The 19,862-nt window shown below is 36.0% G+C and overlaps 2 protein-coding genes across 8 annotated transcripts in view; one reads left to right on the forward strand and one right to left on the reverse strand.

The window, feature by feature from the left end:
- The window catches only part of LOC127961406 (H(+)/Cl(-) exchange transporter 3), a 37,486-nt gene extending 32,012 nt beyond the window's left edge, over positions 1 to 5,474 (forward strand). For 5 of the 6 annotated variants that reach the window (XM_052560487.1, XM_052560489.1, XM_052560491.1 and 2 more), the window contains one exon: positions 3,266 to 5,474. In XM_052560487.1, coding sequence (XP_052416447.1) covers positions 3,266 to 3,430 — 165 coding nt within the window. In that variant the 3' untranslated portion in view covers positions 3,431 to 5,474. Of the gene's footprint in view, positions 1 to 1,090; positions 2,550 to 3,265 lie in introns of those variants that run through there. The other variant, XM_052560490.1, reaches the window with a different exon arrangement.
- Positions 5,475 to 9,366: 3,892 nt separating this feature from the next.
- Positions 9,367 to 17,402, reverse strand: LOC127962067 (microfibrillar-associated protein 3-like). 2 transcript variants are annotated; one of them, XM_052561503.1, is made up of 3 exons: positions 17,099 to 17,402; positions 15,876 to 16,298; positions 9,367 to 12,721 (listed from the first exon to the last, which is right to left on the reverse strand). In XM_052561503.1, exons 2-3 carry the CDS (start codon positions 16,195 to 16,197, stop codon positions 11,829 to 11,831), a joined length of 1,215 nt encoding a protein of 404 aa, XP_052417463.1. In that variant the 5' UTR covers positions 16,198 to 16,298; positions 17,099 to 17,402; the 3' UTR covers positions 9,367 to 11,828. The 2 variants fall into 2 exon arrangements, with proteins under 2 accessions (XP_052417463.1, XP_052417462.1); XM_052561502.1 differs by having other exon boundaries at positions 17,202 to 17,401.
- Positions 17,403 to 19,862: the final 2,460 nt, after the last annotated feature.

A 19,862-nucleotide genomic window follows, 5' to 3' on the forward strand; every position in this document is an offset into this window, starting at 1 on the left:
GCTCTGCAATGGATGCTCTGTAGTGAATGGGTGCCGTCAGACTGAGACTCCAAACAGCAATCCACACCACTCCAGTCCATCAGTTAATGACTTGTGAAGCAAAAAGATGCATGTTTGTAGGAAACAAACCCATCATTAAGGTGTTTTAGCTTCAAGCCCTTGGTTCTAGCCAAAATATGTGTTTGGTATCAATAATATCGTTTCTCCAGTGGAAAAAGTCCATCCCTGTTGTCCCCTCACATTTTAAATTTTTAAGTTTTGAACTATTTGTTTGTAAATGATGCTTGATCTGTGCATATTTCTCTCCTGATTCAGACGAGACAACTTTTTTTTGTTTGTTTCTTGTTTTTTTACTATGGATTATAGACTTTTTATAGAAGCGAATTGTTTAATTTTAGCTGGAAGCAATGGTTTAATTATAATTCTAAATATCTTAATGTTAGATTTGTTTCTTACAAACACAGCTTTTCTATTCAAAAAGCATTAACTGATGGACTGGAGTGCTGTGGATTGCTTGTGATGTTTTTATCAGCTGTTTGGACTCATTCTGACGGCACCCATTCACTGCAGAGCATCCATTGCTGAGCAAGTGACTTAATGCTAAATTTACCCATATCCTTTCTGATGAAGAAGCAACCTCATCTACATCATAGAAGTGTTCAGCAGATTTTCAGGTTTGGGTGAACTGTTCCTTTAAGAGAGTCAATTTTGATGTCATCGTTTATAAACAACACTTTGATTAGTGAAGCAAGATTAAGATTATAAAGTATGAAGTTAAAAGCATTTTGGACCCTGCTTCCCGGACATAATTCCTCTGCAGACATCATGTTTCTTGTAAGATTTGCTTTCACTCAGATCGTTGCTCCTGTCCTCGGCCGTCCCTGCAGGGTTAGTCTAGTGTCACATTAGCCGTGGTGTCTTAGAAACGCCCCTTTCTTTCAGTTCTGTATTGTGCACGTGTACTCACAAAGCACATATAATACACATGCCGTGATGTCCTTCATCTGATTTTGATTTATTTGTTTTTTCCCCCTTTTGTTTATTGCTAAATTCCTCTCGGGGCGCCTGGTCTGCGTCCGCTGGGCTACAGATCGATGACATCTGACCCCTCGCGCAGCTCCGCCCTTAAATGATTGGCGAGTAACTGTCATGTGTAGCGGACTATTTTCTCCTTCACCAACATATGTACTCATCTCTGTAGTCATAGTAGTTATTAGGACGCTGTTTCGATTTGTTGTGACTCTAGAATCCTAGCACGTGTAGTATATAGTCAGCAGTTCCTCAAGTCCCACACCTTGTCCTCTTGTCTGACGTTCAACCTTTCCACTTTCTTCCTGTCGCAAACATCTTGCAGGCATTTCACCAACATTTCACAAAGGTTTGACAATCATTTCACGAGCGTTCCTTGCCTCTTATTTGGATGGACTCTCGCAATCCCAGCTCTTGTCAAAATTGTCACACCTTTTTTTCTGACACAAACTATCATCAGGCTTAAATCCCCTTTAAATCAAAAGCAAAATCAAGAGCATCTTTAGTTAACCTGCACTTTAATTCAAATTTCGATCCAGAAATTAGTGTTTGGGTAGAGATACTGTATCTAGAAAATAGTGTTTGGGGTAAAGCGTTATGTAATCACATTGTTTTAAAAGTAACATGCATTTTTAATATACTCTATAATGCTATATTAATGTAAGTTTTTTGCACAAATAAGATAAAAGAACAAAGTAAAAGTAACAATGTGATGTAATATATATATATTTTTTAAATGTAATACTTTAAGAATATTCTAACGCTACTTTAATACATAATTTTAACATTTTGTGAAAATAAATTAGTTTTTGGGTACAGATACTTTCCATTTAGAAAAACAGTGATGCGGGAAAAGTGTCACATAATAACGCATCACATAATCACATTAATTTAGAAGTAATGTCACTAGTTACGCAAAGTATCACAGAAGCTTCTGCATTATATTGTGAATTCAAAATTGTGCTTTTATACACTTAACTAATTAACATACAAAAGTAGGAGAATTTTAAATTTAAATTTGCTTTTTTCTAAATAAAGTAACACCTACTGTAATGCACATAATGTGATTGCTGTAGAAGCAGCCTGATGCTAGTTAGAAAAAAATTTAATTACTATTTTGAATTCACACAAAAATGCACAAGTTGCTTCTGTACATGCAAAAATGATTTTAACTAATTTAATTTATTTTGTTTAATTTATTTTTTTATACTTTTTATAATGCAGCACCTACTGTTTGCCAGTAATATGCTTACATTGCACATGACATTTTGTTGAACAACTAGCTATATTTTGAAAGTTTATAGAGGAAAAATTAGCATACAGATACACATGTATTAATAGATACCTTATTCACTTAGAAAATTACTGTTACAGGTAAAGCGTTACAAGTAACATTTAACAATCACACAGTTATTAAAGTAACATGCTGGTAGTTACATAAATTTTCACATTATTTAATTAACATTTTAATGACCAAGTTACTTTTGTACAAGTAATTAACGCACAAACGTAGGGGAAAATTAAGACTGTGATTTTTTATATATATATATATATATATATATATATAATTTATTTTATTTTTTTAAGTAATTCTTTTGTATATGTGAAACAACTACTGTAATGGAAGGACATTTCAAGACTCTGTCTTTGCTGCAAATGCGTGATCTGACAAAAAAAAAAATTCTCGCACTTTTTGTGAGTGGAGCAATGTAATGCTCATTGCACTTTTTCAAGTAACGTTCCCCAACACTGTAAACAAACAAAAAATGCACAATGTCTATACAGTCCATCCTTCGAAATATGCTCTTGAATTTGTATCAGGAAAAATAACTTCACTTTCTCATTCTCTAAGGCCAGAGTGTGTGGATGAGATGGAGGCATTCACGCACTCTTTCACTTCTGTTTTCGCGAAACACTTGCTTCTCACTGTGTAGGTGCTGTCGGCTCATAGAAATAACGTAGCGTTTCCTGCACTGTAACACAGCAGAATCTTCCACACTCTCTGCCTTCCTTCAAACCGGAGACTGTCAGCCGTCTGTTGCCAAGACTGAAGTATGGAGTCATCAGAATTGGAGCAAAGATTTGATTTGGAGTCAAAACGAGAATAGAGTTACACAAAATGCATTTCGTTGGGACATCCTTGCAAAACTTGGCAACAGAAGACGTCAGTGCTCTGCAAACGTCTCAAACATGCACTAGTAAATTTCTCTACCTCTTTTTCTCTCTCTTTTTTTAGGCGTCTCCTTGGTATTATTACAAAAAAAGATATCCTTCGTCATATGGCCCAGATGGCAAACCAAGACCCAGAGTCCATAATGTTCAACTAGCATCCTCCTCTTCCCGCTACGAGGAAGATGAGAGTGAAGAGGAGGTCCGTTTACTGGACAGCTCATCCCTCTGACCACACGCCCCTATGGTACCCTAAAACGCCCAAGTACAAAACAAAAGACACTACACCAGACGGGACCCCACCCTGGTCACATCCTCTGGATACTTGCACAAGACTCCAAAACGAGTCTTTCGAGGCAGAACCTGGTTGCTTGAAAAACTGTAAGAGTTTTGGGAGAAGCTCGAGTCTTGGACGCCCCAAAAGGAGGAACTTTCTCCAAACGCTAACACGCTAAACTAACTCTCACACGCGCATGCAAAAACACCCAAGACACCTCACGGGACCTGCTTGTTTGACCTCTTAGCCTCAAGCCTGAGAAAATGCATCCTAGAGAGGTGAAAGGTCAAGATGAACCGCTGGAAATAAAGCGAGGAGGGACCCCTCGCCGCAGACCGACATGACCCTCACTGCCCCACCACATCCCAAAATGCGACTCTATAACCTTCTTTACTTGTGTGTGTGTGTGTGTTTGTGTGAGAGATACAAGGAAGACAGTGATTGAGATCGTGTTTGAACGCGCCCCATCATTCCTATCAGGATCTGATGCTTTGAAGCCGAAGAAATGTTGTAAAGTGTATCGTACGTAATGGATACATTGCGAATGATCCATAGCATTCATCACTGCGAAAAGATCAAGCATACAAGCGTGGGTTTTGTGCTACCTAGTGAAAGGATGTTGGGAGGAGAACAGGGTGTACATCGTCTTAATTAATAGTCTTCATCTCAACACTACGACGGCCAGTCTTAACCGCAGTGGGATTGTAGGTAACGAGCCAGGTCTGGGTGCCCACACTTTATGAAGTTTTGTGCTGTTCGTTACTAGGAATGGAAAAACAAGACGCTTTTCTTTTACAGCTGCTATCTTGGCTATTATATTTAAATGTACTAAGCAACTCATAGTTTGAAAATCAAAAAATGTGACTTGACTGACTTTTTTTTTTTTTTTTACTTTGCAAACAAGAATTAATGTTTAACCTGGTGAATGTTGGCTCCAGTGCAGTTTAAATTTGCCACTCTCATTCTCTTGTATGCTCACATTTCGTCCCATGTGATATAACCCATGTGTCTACTGCGGTTCATCTTTGTCTGAATAATCAAATGTTTGATTGCCCTGAAATCATACATTAAACATCTCAAATTGTATATCCGCATCAGATCCAGGTCATATTTCCTCCCAAAATAAAACATGTATTTTGTCTAATGAAAATGAAGCCCATTTCGAGACCATCATTATTCAACTTATGCATATTTTACCCCTGAATTATTTTATGTGAAACAATATTGGTCCCAGTACTGATCCATCAAGCTAAATTGTCATAAAAACCATGTCAAAATGCATATAAAAAAAACTTGGTCCAAAAACCAAGCTTCATTAAGCTAAAAAGAATTTACCTTTTAATATAAGGCTAAAATATGACCCAGACAAAAACAACTAAACTGTTTTTGGAGATGCCAGATGATTCAGATTCAGGCACGACTGCACAGTTTCGTATTGGAACTGAAAAAGCGATAATGAAATTTGATGATGAAACTCTAGTTCATTTGTGCTTGCTACTGTTGGCCCCTTCATTTTTTCCTAAGATATCCATGGCACAGTTTTGTGTAAATTTGACACTTGTGGTAACCATTGCTGTATGTTAAACTGCATATACTAACCTACCAGCTACACTACCATCTGTTGTTTTTAAATTTCATTTTGAATTGCGTATTTGCATGGTCATTTCTTTTCCTAAACAAGGCCGAAGTGTTGTCTTTCAACTAATTGGTGAAATTCTGTCCTTTTGCTTTATTTCCATGTGACTGGCATTAGAACCTCCCCCCGCTGATTGATTGACAGTAAATGAGCTGTGTGGGCGGGGCTTCTGTGTTCTCATTTGATGTTCCTTTGTTAATCAGTGAAGAAAACAAAAATGTTGTTATATATTGATCTAATTTTTTTTATTTATACTAGTGCTAGAGTTGTACAATATGGAGAATTTTATGTATGATTGATGGTTTGATTGTACATTAAAAAAAAAAAAAAATGTAAAGATTAAATTGTTTTAAATGAAGTGTAGATCCTGTGTCTTCGTCTCTCAGACTGTGAACGGTGATGACGACCGTAAGCTCGGACCTCGAGACGCTGGGAGTCAGGGAGTATGAAATCATCAGCTTTAACGTTTATTAACTGACATGTCACAGGAAGTTAAATTTGCTGCTGTAATGTTTTTACATGAGTAAAGAGTTTGTCCGGATGCAGACGGAGAATTGCGTTCTACCTAAAAGGTAATGTTTAAAATGTGTGCACTCGAGCGTTTTTGGATCAGAACAAAAAACTAGTATTTTTACAGCTGTTATTAGAAATAAAGATACCAGCAGTATATTAAGGCAAGACACCACAGGTGAATAGGGTAAAAAAAAAAAAAAGACTGATAACTTAAAAAACAGTTTAGGAAGAAAAAAATAAGATTAATACATGTTGTATTTCAAGTTTTCTGCATTGCTATTAAATATTCAAATTATGCATTTAATTAAATGTGCATACATTTTCATTTATGATGTATTTAAAGTTAAATGTCTTTGTAGGGGGGATTTTAGATATTTTTGTAACTTCATAAATCAAACAAATTGTTTTGTTTTGTTTTTTCAACTTTTTTCACATTTTTGAACTTAAAATGTGTATGAAATCAGTCAAATGTAAATGAACAAACCACTTTTTTTTATTCACATCTATATTCCTAAGTTTTTTTTTTTTTTTACTAAGTTTGTATGTACTGCTGAGGTGAAGATATCTGAGAAATCAGAGGTTCCCAACCCTGGTCCTGGAGGCACCCCAAAACTGCAGATTTTGTTGGGATGCCTCCAGGACCAGGTTTGGAAACCACTGATCAATACTGATAAAAGTGCTTATAAAAAGCCAAAAAAAAAAAAAAAAAATAGAATAGTTGAAATAGTGTGTTGAAATAAAATGCATAAACATGCCTATATTATAGCGACAGAAAAACATTACTAGTAGATCTGGTTTCAAAAATAATAATACTACACTACTTTAGTTCCTTGTCTGGGGCAACTATATGGTTTCTAACCTGTATCAGGTTTCTGATTGGAGATAAAAAAAAGTACTAAAGACAATGTCTACTTAAATGACAGCTAATTTCACACGGTGTAATGTGATCTGAAAGCAGAATTCCCACAATCTTCTCTAAATGTGTGATGTATGAATCCGTGCAGCAGCGAGAGGTTGTACCACACCGGGAGCAAGCGTGTGGTTTCTCTGTGGTTGCACAGGTCATTAGCGTCAGCGCCAGACTTTCCTGTCTGAGGACTGACTGTCTACATTCACACACACACATCTACATTTGTATACTGAGACGAGCTACCCAAAGGCACAGAAAGGGGGAAGCCTTGTATGATGAGAGATGAAGAAAATCAATTTAAAACTGGTTTACTTTTAAGATCAGTTTATTTTGAACTCTACTTGCAAAACCAAATTAATATGGATCTCTAATTCTTGTCTTGAATACGGATGAACAAATCATTTTATGACTTCAACTACTTGATGACAAAACGAATGGTAAATGTTAACCATTTTTGGCTTTTTTATGGATTTAGTGTTAAAATGGTTTATGCATATTTCCTTGCATTTGGTGTCTGTTTTCAAGGAAATGCAAATTGCTAATTTTCATAAGCCAAAACCCATCAGTTAACTATCTTTAAATATTAAAGCCTTTTCCCATTTATTTGTAAACTAAAATGTAATTTGTAAATCATTTGAAAGATGTTTTACAACATTTAGTCAAAATTTGAGATTCAAATTGAGTTCATTTGGCATTTTACAAAACAATACATCTTCCTAGCATTCATTTTAAATGTATCTGTAGTAATCAACTTTTTCCTGTTTGGAAGTGAAGTCTCAAGCAGTACGTGAGTATTGTTTTATCACCATCTGGCTGCTCAAAGGGACTTTTCCAGTGTGTTTTTGGCTGTTCCCAGAGGAAACATCTCACATTTAAAAGCCTCTCATTTGAATGGGTTTTCAGAAGAGCTTTCAGCTTCTTTTCATCTGCAAATGCTTTGCTCTCTGAACATGTAAATGGATCATCGCAGTGTTTGAGCAGGTGGAGCTGCAGATGCTCTGGATACTGTGCAAAATCTGTAAGTCTATTTTTCCAGTATATAAGCATCAGAATGTGTTTTAAGGTGGCCTTTTTTGGTCTTTTCTTGCAAAATAGGTTTGGTAACGTGACATCCATGTTTGATATGGTTGCACAAAGACACTGCTCCCATTCTAAGTGTATTTTCTTCTTATGAGTCACTTCAAAACTCCTACCATACTGAAAGAACATAGGTTCCCTCCTGTAGACATATTAATGGCTCCTGAGGCTTTATAATTAAGACGTGAACAGTACAAATAACCACTTACCTCTAACCACTGATCTGCTAACACGAACAACTAACAAAACCTCACGAGATACATCAATATAAGATCAACTTCTGCCTAATTTTATTTTTCATTGTAATATTACATTCTAATCTACATCATTTCGTGGTTACCCAGAAACTGTAATTAGCTGTTGTTAATCCAAGATATGTCACTTAAAACGGTTTTCTACGATTTACTTTGCCGATTCAAGTAACGTTAAATCTGAAACACAGCTTTGCATTCGTTCTTCTGATCAAAGCAATATAATGGTTTTACTCGTATTATTTTAATAAAAATAATAAATATCATTTTAAAAAACCGTGTCGCCTCAGAAAAGCGCGCCATTCCGGTCAGATAATGCGCACGCACTAGTCAGTGGCTACTTGGGCGGGATTTTTACTAAGGTCAGCGTAAGGTTGATATTTTCATGCGTCATTCTACAAAACGTCTACTTTTATGGAAAGATGTCTTAAAATGTATTTCTTTTCTTTCTTTTTTTTTTTACATTTAAACTTTATTATTTCGCCTACATTATTAGATTACCCTTTGGCTTCATGAATACATATAAATGACATCTTATTTATTGTTTTTTTAATCTTTCTTGTGCATTTATTTAAAAAAAAAAAATGGCGGCCATTTTAGACGTTTTTATGAAATATTTCTTTTTTTTTCAGCACGTGGTCAGAGTTGCAGAAAAGTAATGATATTGCAACAGAGAAAGAGATTGTGTTTTATTTTAACCAGGTTTTTGTTATAACAATATTTGTAAATATTCGGAAAAAAAAGTTATAAACATTTAATGATGCAATCATTTTGTATCTTAACCCTTGAGATACAATAAAATGAAATGTGTTTAATGTAACACCAGTGATGCAATTAATCGCAGTCACATATATACAATGTAAACCTAAAGTGTTTTTCAAGTGTAAGGCAAGGGTCAGAAAAAATGACATTTCCATAGAATTACCTGTGTATAATGATGATAATTATAAATTACATACTTATAGCTTTTTTTTATTGCTGCTTAATAAATTTAATTCATTGAAATTATATTTTATTCCCTTAATTTCAGTGAATCTATTCTGTATGGCTATTACAAGTGCAAGTCCAATTAAACATTCGACCAAAATTCATAAAATACATATATTAAAAGAAAAGTCTACTTCTCTCTGAGCAACACGATGGCAATAATAGTTATTTTTTCATTTTGCATTAACTATTCCTTAAAACCAGACATTTTCATTCACATATGCAACTCTGTAAGCACTTGCACACACAAATCTGATTGAATTAAATCAATGATGCATTAAGCTCAGTACTTCAAATATCTAGATAGGGTGTTTATTCAAGCATTTCAGCACTTGAATATCCAACACCATTTAATTAACTTATCTGAATATTACATCACTAAAATACTAGACATTGTTCTTCAAACAACATGAAATGATCTGCAATAGATCAACAAGTGCCTACAGAGAGTTATGATGAAATTTTTGATGATACAAAGGCTTATCAAAGATCAGAGTCAATGAAGACAAACAGGGAATCATGGGTACACAGCAGCTTTATTTCACTACTTCTAAAACAGCGATTTGAAGAGCACCATGGCCATCGCTTCCTCACACAATCCTGACCAGGAACATTTGTAATGACGAGCGCTTAACCGGTTTAGCTAGCTATCAGCGGTGCAGAGAACTGCTAGGTGACTCCGGAAGAGCCCAAAAAAGCAAGATCAACACGGAAGAATTCCAACTTGTTTGCACAAACTAAAAGGTGAGCCTTTTAAACCGAAGCATGTCCAGTGTTTCGGACATCAGAAGAGATTAAACATTATTATCGTAACTCTCTGTTGGATTCTCAAAAAGACAGGTTGAAATAAAACAAAAACACTCAAAGAAAGAAACCTAGCTGTGCATTGGAAATCAAAAGTAATATTTACTGTTCTTCTAGTCAAGTGATAATACTATCATTACAGTAACAGTATAAGACTCCAGTGGAAACTCAACTGAATAAAATGCCTCGTAATCTCATTTACCGTGTTTACCTGATACAGAAGATAAATAACACATAGTCAGACAAGATCACACAAACACTCTCCGAGTCCAGCACTGAAGACAGATCGACATGCATTCTTCATGCATTATAAGAGGGAGCTAGATTTGAGAAATTACTGTGCACATCACTTCAGAAAACTTATTTAAAATGTTGGATTTCTATGGAATGAAAAAATGCACTTCAGCCAAATGTGTTGATTCTCATTCATTCCTGAAATGGATAATCCTGAACTACATCCACCCTATGTCTGATGATTGAGACGCAAGATGTGAGCTTTGTATCCCTCAAGAGCCCTGGTTTCTAGAGAGTATGAGGAAAAAAATATATCATGGGATTTTCTAAATAAATAGTGAACTTTACCCAAAATACATTCAGCATGAGTATTCATTGTCATGGGAAACATAACTTAAACAGGTCAATCTCACAAAGAAATGACAAGGCTATATTTTAAACCAAAATTTAAGGAGGGGAAAAATTGCATAAATTAACAATTTTTAGGACTATTAATAATTTTGGGGGTTTGTGTTTGTATTTTAGGCAAATTTTGCCTTCAACATCACACTAATGTACAGCAAAATAACAATAAGAAAATATTAATGTAAATACACAGTAAATGTAAATATTTATACTTTTTTACATAATTGCAAAAGTGCTAACAATTATTCTGTTCAATTTTAATTTAAATAGGGATGCAACGATTAACCGCGAGTTGGTTGAAAATCAATTTAAATATGTGATGATTCAAATCAGTTGAGATGCTAAACAAATCTTGATTCATTTAGGTGCAGTTTATATGAATGTATATCTGAGGGGAATGTACGGTCTTTAGGAAAGTTTAGGGTTTTTTTTTTCATCTTGCCTCTGTATAATGCACATTAAAGTTCATAAGTGCAGCACTGCTTTGTTTACATCGGTAACCATGGAAAAGCTTTAAGCTCCACTTGCTGCAGTGTTCATAAGTGCTTTGTTTACAGCGGTAACCATGGAAACACACGTTTCATGCAGATATTTAATGTATAGTTTAACAAAACTTAAGTCAAATCATTGTTTTTGCTTAAATTTTCGAAATTATACAATCTAATTTATATTAAAAACTGTTAATGTTAAGTGTATGCAGCATCTTTGTTTGGATCATGATTAAAATGCAGTGGTTGCCTCTAATTTTAAATGGAAAGAGCACAGACAGTGCCTTAATTTTGTTTTTTTTTAATACAAGAATTTATTTTTTGTTATTTGACTTGGAGCTTGTTTTAAAATTTCAATATTTCATGTTTTATTTACATTAAATTTACATTTAGTCATTTAGCAGACACTATCCAGAGCGACTTACAAATGAGGACCATAGAAGCAATCCAAACCAACGATATACAATTTCACAAAGAAATGTGCAGGATTTTGTCCGAGCAATAATAAATGGACATTTAATTTATTATTTGTTATTAATTTATTAAATCTCTTTTTGTATTTAAAAAAAAAATAGATTCAAATCATAAAATCAAAATTGTGAATTGAATTGAGTTCAGTGAACCGTTACATCCCTAAAATCAACCTAAATTAAATTCAGTCGTCACAAATATAACCAAGATGTATAATATATATATTGAGTGTTTAAAATTTGAAAAATAAATTTTTAAAATTGTACAGTAATGAGAACATTTTATGAATTACAATAGCTTCGAAAAATTGAGGGATAATTTCATTAAAATATCACAACACGGTGCAGAAACTGGAAAATAGGATTTATTTTCTTTAAGCAAGATACAATTTCTCCCCCCCAATAAATTTTTAGGTAAAATATATATATATTTTTGCGAGATTTTCCCGAACACAAATGCATCTTTTCTTAATCTTTCCTAGGATGACTAACAGAAAGCAACTTCTGAGACGAAAAACAAATCTTGACCTTTTCGTTCCCCAAGAAAATGCATAGCAAGGTCATTATCCTTCAGGATATTACACATGGCTTTCATAAATGACTTGGGTTTTCTGTGCAGCACCACCTCCTTGTACAGACTCCACCTTGTTTTCATTCTCCTCAGACTCCGCCTCCAGAGGCACCTGAGCCAATGGGGGCTCAGAGGAGACTATTTCAGAAAGAGGCGGAGCTTCCTCGCTACAGCATCCTGCAGCAGCTAACTGCGGATGAACCGAAACCTGAATGGCTATGTGTTGAGGTTGCTCGTGAAGCGATGCGTCGTCCGAGTCCACGGCGGGAGAATCGCTGCGCTCCCTCGCCCTCTCCCTCGCCCGCTCTCTTTCGTGCAAGATAGTGAAAACATCATCAGAAGTGCCAGCAGCTCCATCACCGTGACTCTCAGGTGCTTGTCGGACAAAAGTGTGTCTCATTTCCTCTACGCCGACGACCTCGAGGATCTCCTCCATGAAGGTGCGGCAGTTCATGATCAGTGGCGGCAGCGGTATGCTACGTGCTAACTCCTCGATGTAGCGCGCAAACTCCATGGTCTTGAACTGCGTGACCTTCGCCAGCTCCAGCGTTTTTGCTGAAGTAATGATAGGAATTCTCTTCGCAATCTCGAAGGCCTTCTGGAGCTTTTCCGCGCCTTCCGTGCGAAAGAACTCGTTGATGGCCTTCTCAGTTTTCTTCAGATGGCTGCTCATCATGCAAAGGCGAGTGATATTCAGAATCATGATGATGGTAAACGTCACCAGACACACCACCATGTAGTAAACACCCATATCTCCGTTGGTGAAGACCACACGCAGCGTCACTGTGCAGTTGGCCTTGCCGTGCGCATTGGAGGCCGTGCATGTGTATTTGCCGCGGTCTGAGAACGTGATGCTGGTGATGTTGAGGACGCCATTGTCCAGAATCCACCATTTACCATCTGCAGAAAAAGACCAAGAAAAATCACTTTTTTAAATTAAAAACAGATGGAGTAAACTTGAGTGAAATCCAAAGACTTTAACAACAAAATGAGGTTACTTAAAATTAATAAAAACCTTTTACTTTTGGCATAGTCTACTCCAATTTTCAGTACATTGTGGCCAAGAATGGTCGTCTTATGGTGCGTTCAACTCAAGATCACATTTAAGAGTTAGGCCTAAATGTACATGAATGTCACCACAAAGTTAAATTAACAATGGTGAATTGATCTCAAATTACCCAACTTGGTGAAAGCAATGGATAAAGTATCTGTATCAATGGTAAAATTGTTACAATTATTTTTTTATTTTACCATGAAACTATCATTTCATGCGCAAATTACCATAGTACTGCTCAATAACGACAGAAAATATGATTCAATTTAGAGCATTATTAAAATAAAAAAAACTCAAATTCTTCATTTTATTTTGTAGATATAAAGTTGAAAAATCTTGTTTAATTTCATTAAAAAGTGTTTAAACCTGAAGTGATTTGAACGCATCTGAGGCTGTAATTACGACTTCCCAAAGACGACTTGAACGCACCATTAAATATAAAGAGATAGTTTGAAAAACACATAAGTGACCAGCCACTTTTTGGTTTTATGTTCAATTAGGGTCGTTTATGGGAAATAATTAATTCCAGCATAAAACAGCACAGAGAAAAAAAAAAAGTCAAATGAAAACAGAAGTGTCTATCTGTGACTGGCTATATAATTAAAAAAAACGTGAAGAAATGTGTCTAGACTTAGTAATCATAATTTCTGATCAGCCGAAAGCAATGAGTACTAAAATAACTCCAAGCAAAACCTGCGGTTCTGATCACGAATAACTAGCGTTTCTTATGATTATGTTTTAAGATCTGAGATCTAGATCTGATGCCAGTAACCTGACAAATGATTAAATACAGCGATTAACCCATCTGCAAAACTGATGAATATCATAACTCATAAACAGTTTCATAGAAGTCCACCAATCACATTAGTCTGTGCCAGATCACAATCAAGATACCAGAACAGATGCTTCTAAAATAACTGGTGCATGTTAACACCTTCTTTTTTTTTTGTAAGCCCAGTTCCTCAAGATGAAAGCACAAATGTAGTTCTGTGAACAATGCAGCCTTTGCATAACCCACAGACAACTATGCAACTACATAAAGGCCAGTTTCTGCATTGTTTGTGCAGGAACTCTTAAACTGTCCACCTTCTCTAATAGGACGCACATACATAATGCACAAGTCGCCTGTGTTTAATGTGCTGATGGGAATTTATAAACTCCAAATCAATAACTCCATTTTTGGCCCCAGTCCACCAACGCATCACTTACTGATAGCAACCTGAGGTCTTTTAATCGTTATGAAACAATTCAGCAATGCATTATGCATAAAGTAAATCATCTGATCTTTAACTGCTGGCTATTAGCTGTGCAAAGTCAATAGTATGAAATTAAAATGTACTATATTGAGTTTAATAATTGAAATCCTGGTCTTATTGTGAATTTACAACATGCAATGATAAATCAAATTAGCCGTCCTTCAGCTGATGCAATCTAGGCCAAGGGTGCTGCCTATTTTTAAGAGTGCTGGTAGTCTTTCAGGAAGTAGTTAGTCCTCCACAACAAGATGGTTAAAATGAAGTTCCACTTCACATTTTTTTTAAATATCCAGTTTCACTGAAATACGACAGTAAAACAGGTTGCAAATACTTAGTACGTATTTAATGTGTATGTCAAAGCTAACAACAATGTCCAACCATCCTGGGATTTTGTTTAACAGAATCTTAGCATTACATCACTTTCTAAGCAATGGATGCTCTGCAGTGAATGGGTGCCGTCAGACTGAGACTCCAAACAGCGGATAAAAACATCACAATAATCCACACCACTCCAGTCCATCAGTTAACATCTTGTGAAGTGAAAAGCTGCATGTTTGCAAGAAACAAATAATTAAGGAGTAATAACTTTAAAACCTTAAGCTAAAATACAAGTTTATAATCCTAAATAACACATCCTTTAGTGAAAAGTCTGTATATACTTTGTTTACTTGTAAACAGTGCTTGATCTGTGCATATTTCTCTCCCGATTCAGATAAGATGACTTTAAGAGGATATAGGATTTTTGTGGATTATAGACTCTTTGAATTCAAAAGCTCCTTAATGATGCATTCGTTTCTTAATTTTTCACTTCACAAGACATAAACTGATGGACTGGAGTGCTGTGGATTAGTCATGTATTATTGCAATGTTTTTACTCTCATTCTAACGGCACCCATTCATTTCAGAGCATCCATTGAGTTGTAAATTATGTAAGGCTACATTTCTCCAAATTTGTTCTGATTAACAAACTCATCTATATCTTAGAGAGAGTCTTTTTTTTTCAGCAAATTTACATTTTTGGGTGAACTATTCCTTCAATATAAATTGAAGCCTGCGGTGTCATTCTTTTCACAAATGCTGTGCAAGATGAAACCCGTCGAATAGTCTTTAGTTCACACTAATTCTTCACACAGTAACACACCCCATCCAATTCACCCAGGCTCAACTGAATAGCATGAATGTTTCCATGTCACTTCAGTGAAAGCGTTGTTAGTATTTTTCATTACCCAAGCTTGCACGATACCATCAGTAATCCTCCAAAAGTCACTCATCATCAGGAACTCTATAACACTCCAGCTGGGAATTACGGAGACATCACCAGATTTAAAGATCAAATTGTTGCATAACGGATTCATCTCAAATAAAAAAAAGTGCATGTATTAAATAATAATGGAAAACATCCACTGTGATCATTGCCAAAATAATTATACATTAAGCATGTTTATACATAAAAAATAAAAAACATGTTAAAGAAATTTGCATCAGAATATTAGAATGACTTCTGAAGGATCACGTGACAGTGAAGACGGGAGTAATGATGCTATTATATAAAATTGTAATAATATTACAAATTAAAATGTTATATTAATGCAACTTTGGGGAGCAGAATGTACAAAAAAAAAAGAGTGTATAAATGGTGTACACCTACAAAATCAAATAAACGTATAAAGTGACCAAGTGTAGGTCCAGTGATATGAGAATGCATTGGTGTCAGAAGCTGTTTTTTTTTAAAGAATAAACGTACCACTTTTCTCAGTATCAAGCAGGTGTCCATGCGAGTTGAACCACTGGATGTCTGGAAAAGGGTCGCCGGTGATATTACAGTCAATTAAAGCACAGTTCCCCTCGCGGGCGATGATCTGGCTTACTTTGGTGAGCACCAGGGGAACCGAGCCACCTCCATCCGCCTCGGTCTCATTCTCTCTTCCATTTCCATCCACTGCAGAGATGTTCAAAGCCTCTGCCCCGCAGAAACTAATCACAGACACTAAATAAATGATCATGTATCCGTATGCCCCGTTCATTTTCTCTGGCTTTCTGTAACAACCCTCAGGATCAGGTATCATTCTCCACCGGTCCTCATGTTACGGTCACTGGTTATCTGAAAGCCGGCAAGCACAGAGAACAAAAACCACTGGTGCACATGGCCCTTCCTGCAGATGCATCACTGAGAAGACAAAACAAAAAGGGAAGAGTAATAAAAAAATATACTTGATTTGCCACAATGGCAATGGTATTCATCACGCATAAGCTGTGACTCCTCCTCTTCTTAGTGCGATCTTATCCAACAAGAATAACAAGGCGTGCAAAAATAAGAAATGACTCATATTTGTAAGGCGGAAATAATAATTTAATGCTTAAAAAGTCACAAAGCCATTTAATAGTGTTAATTTTTGACACTTAACGTTTGTTGTACATTCAAACCATTTGCAATCTTATTATTGCATTCATGAAGCAAATGAAAAACTGGACATAAACACATTACCAAACAAATGGTAACCCGCACGCATTAGCCTAATGTCATTTTAAAAGCTTCAACGCGCAACAAAGCGACAGAATCACTAAACATAAACATATAAACCAACCAAGACTAGGTTTATGTTGTTTGATAGTGACATCCACACCGTTTAAATGCCTCAATCATATCTGACACGTTAAAATGTGTTGCTAACAACAGCTAACTAACGTTAGTCATATGACGGGTCACCATCCGCAACTCAAGACGCATAAAATACAGATTTTTCCACATTCAGTGGCTTTAACTCATACAATTCAACATTTTGAAATGAAATATAACACCTAAAGCTTACATGTATTCTACGTGAATGTTATGAAACAGGCGCGTGCCCGCTGAACACACCGCTAGCCTGATAGCCAAAACAGCTGCATTTCCTTTTGTTCAATTTCGCTAAACGGTTACAAATTCGGCGATACTTGCGCGATTAGCAACGTAATAAACTAACTTACACCCGCTGTTTGTTCCCCCGCTGTTATTATCTCTCGACGTTTGTCCTGAAGCGTGTGTCGACGCTCATTTGAGGATCTGGGTTTGGTTTTAACTGTGACTTACTTGACTTAGTTGATGATCTCTCGAGAAATTCACGGATCCCAAAATGATGTACTGTGAATGAAATAAGACAGACAGAATCGAGGAAAGCGTTGTGTTCGGTCCTTAAACTCCTCCTATCATCTCTGCCTAATCTGCTTTCTGTTCCTCCCCTATCCTTTTCCCCCTTTTACTCAACTGACCCAGTTTTTTCCAGTAATTGGTTGAGAATTTGAGCTAACTTCGTCACCCAGTTTGGTTTATTTCCTCATTTACCTAGTTTTGCATACACAGAAAATGTGTGGTTTATGCTGGCCTTTTGCTGGTTTATGCTGGTCCTTTGTTGGTTTATGACGGTCCTTTGCTGGTTTATGATGGTCCTTTTCTGGATTAAGATGGGCCTTTGCTGGTTTAAAGTGATCCTTTGCTGGTTTATAACGGTCCTTTGCTGGTTTATGATGGTCCTTTGTTGGTTTATTATGGTCCTTTGTTGGTTTACTATGGTCATTTGCTGGTTTAAACTGGTTCTTTATTGGTTTATGATGGTTAAATATGGTCCTTTATTGGTTTATGCTGGTCCTTTGCTGGTTTAAGATGGTCCTTTGCTGGTTTAAACTGGTTCTTTATTGGTTTATGATGGTCCTTTGCTGGTTTAAGATAGTCCTTTACTGGTTTATGCTGGTCCTTAGCTGGTTTATGCTGGTCCTTTGCTGGTTTAAGATGGTCCTTTGCTGGTTTAAACTGGTTCTTTATTGGTTTATGATGGTCCTTTGCTGGTTTAAGATAGTCCTTTACTGGTTTATGCTGGTCCTTAGCTGGTTTAAACTGGTTTATGCTGGTCCTTAGCTGGTTTAAGCTGGTCCTTTATTGGTTTATGCTGGTCTTTGGCTGGTTTATGATTTTTGATTTTTGGCATTAAAGAAACATCAATAACTTTTTTTTTTTGTGTTCGGTCCTTAAACTCCTCCTATCATTAATCTGCTTTCTGTTCCTCCCCTATCTTTTTCCCCCTTTTACTCAACTGACCCAGTTTTTCCAGTAATTGGTTGAGAATTTGGGCTAACTTCGTCACCCAGTTTGGTTTATTTCCTCATTTACCTAGTTTTGCATACACAGAAAATGTGTGGTTTATGACGGCCCTTTGCTGGTTTATGATGGTCCTTTCTTGGATTAAGATGGTCCTTTGTTGGTTTATTATGGTCCTTTGTTGGTTTTCTATGGTCGTTTGCTGGTTTAAACTGGTTCTTTATTGGTTTATGATGGTTAAATATGGTCCTTTGCTGGATTAAGATGGGCCTTTGCTGGTTTAAAGTGGTCCTTTGCTGGTTTATAACGGCCCTTTGCTGGTTTATGATGGTCCTTTGCTGGATTAAGATGGTCCTTTGTTGGTTTATTATGGTCCTTTGTTGGTTTTCTATGGTCGTTTGCTGGTTTAAACTGGTTCTTTATTGGTTTATGATGGTTAAATATGGTCCTTTGCTGGTTTAAGATGGTCCTTTGCTGGTCATATCATTTCAAAGTACTATGTGATATCACCTCTGTACTGCTATATTTATACACATAAAGAAACAATAATCTGTGTTTAAGCGTGTGCCATTACTTTTATAATTTTTTTTGTTTACAAAATCAACCCTGTAAAGGTCAGCTGATGTGCATGGGGCAAATGGCAATGTGTATCTTTCCACTTCTGTCACACTAGATTGAACATTCAGACTTAAGAAATCCAGTTTAAGAATTAACTGCCCTTGTTGGTCAATGTTAAACCACATCACTTTGACCATATGTTATAACCAGCGTGTTACACTAATAAAAGCCCAGGAAACTCACGTACATGCTATTAATCTTGCTTTTAAAACACTTATGATTGCATAACTCAGAGTTTCTGCACAATCACACAAAGATTATAGCAGCTGTCAAAGTGTGTGTGTGAGCCCTTCGTAAACACTTTCCCTGAGTAGTGTGCACAAAGACTCTGTTGTCACTGAAACAACACACACCATGTCAAATCCAGTACTCTAATTAATTTGTTCAGAAGTTAAGGACTTACATTCTGCATTGCTAAAATCTACAAGTTCTCTATTGAAAAACATTGGAACAGATGGTTCATCCAAAAATGGAAGATTCTGTCATCACTGTATGCTTTCTTTTTATTCTGTGAAGCACCAAAGAAGATACATTGAAGAATGTGGGTAAGCAAACCGTTTTGGCTCCAATCGACTTACGGTACATATATTTCACTATCCATAATATGGAAGTCAATGGGTGTCGAAAACATTTGGTCACCAACATTCAAAATATCTTCTTTAAAAAAGATGAAAGAACTGTAATTTTTTTGGGTGGACCGTCCTAAGAAATAAAGCAAAGATTTGGTAAAAGCATAAAGCTGAGCGAGAATCATCATTATTTACAGTACAATAATGCAGTTTATCGACTTATTGAACCATTTTAGGTCCAAATGGACCAACTTGCAGTTTTCACATTTCCAGAAATGTAACGGTGTATATATGGAAGTCCAATGCGAATATAATTTTTGCATTACTATTTCAAAATTACTCCAAAAGCATGAGCAAAAAAATCCAATAATGCATTCCTATGTTTTTCCAAAATCTGAAAAAAACAAAGATGTATTCAAGTAAGTGCAGAAATTCGTCATTACAGTCTGTGATAAGAGTCCATCAGGAGTCT

Source organism: Carassius gibelio, chromosome B7 (assembly GCF_023724105.1).
Source record: "Carassius gibelio isolate Cgi1373 ecotype wild population from Czech Republic chromosome B7, carGib1.2-hapl.c, whole genome shotgun sequence".
Classification (NCBI taxonomy): Eukaryota; Metazoa; Chordata; class Actinopteri; order Cypriniformes; family Cyprinidae; genus Carassius; species Carassius gibelio.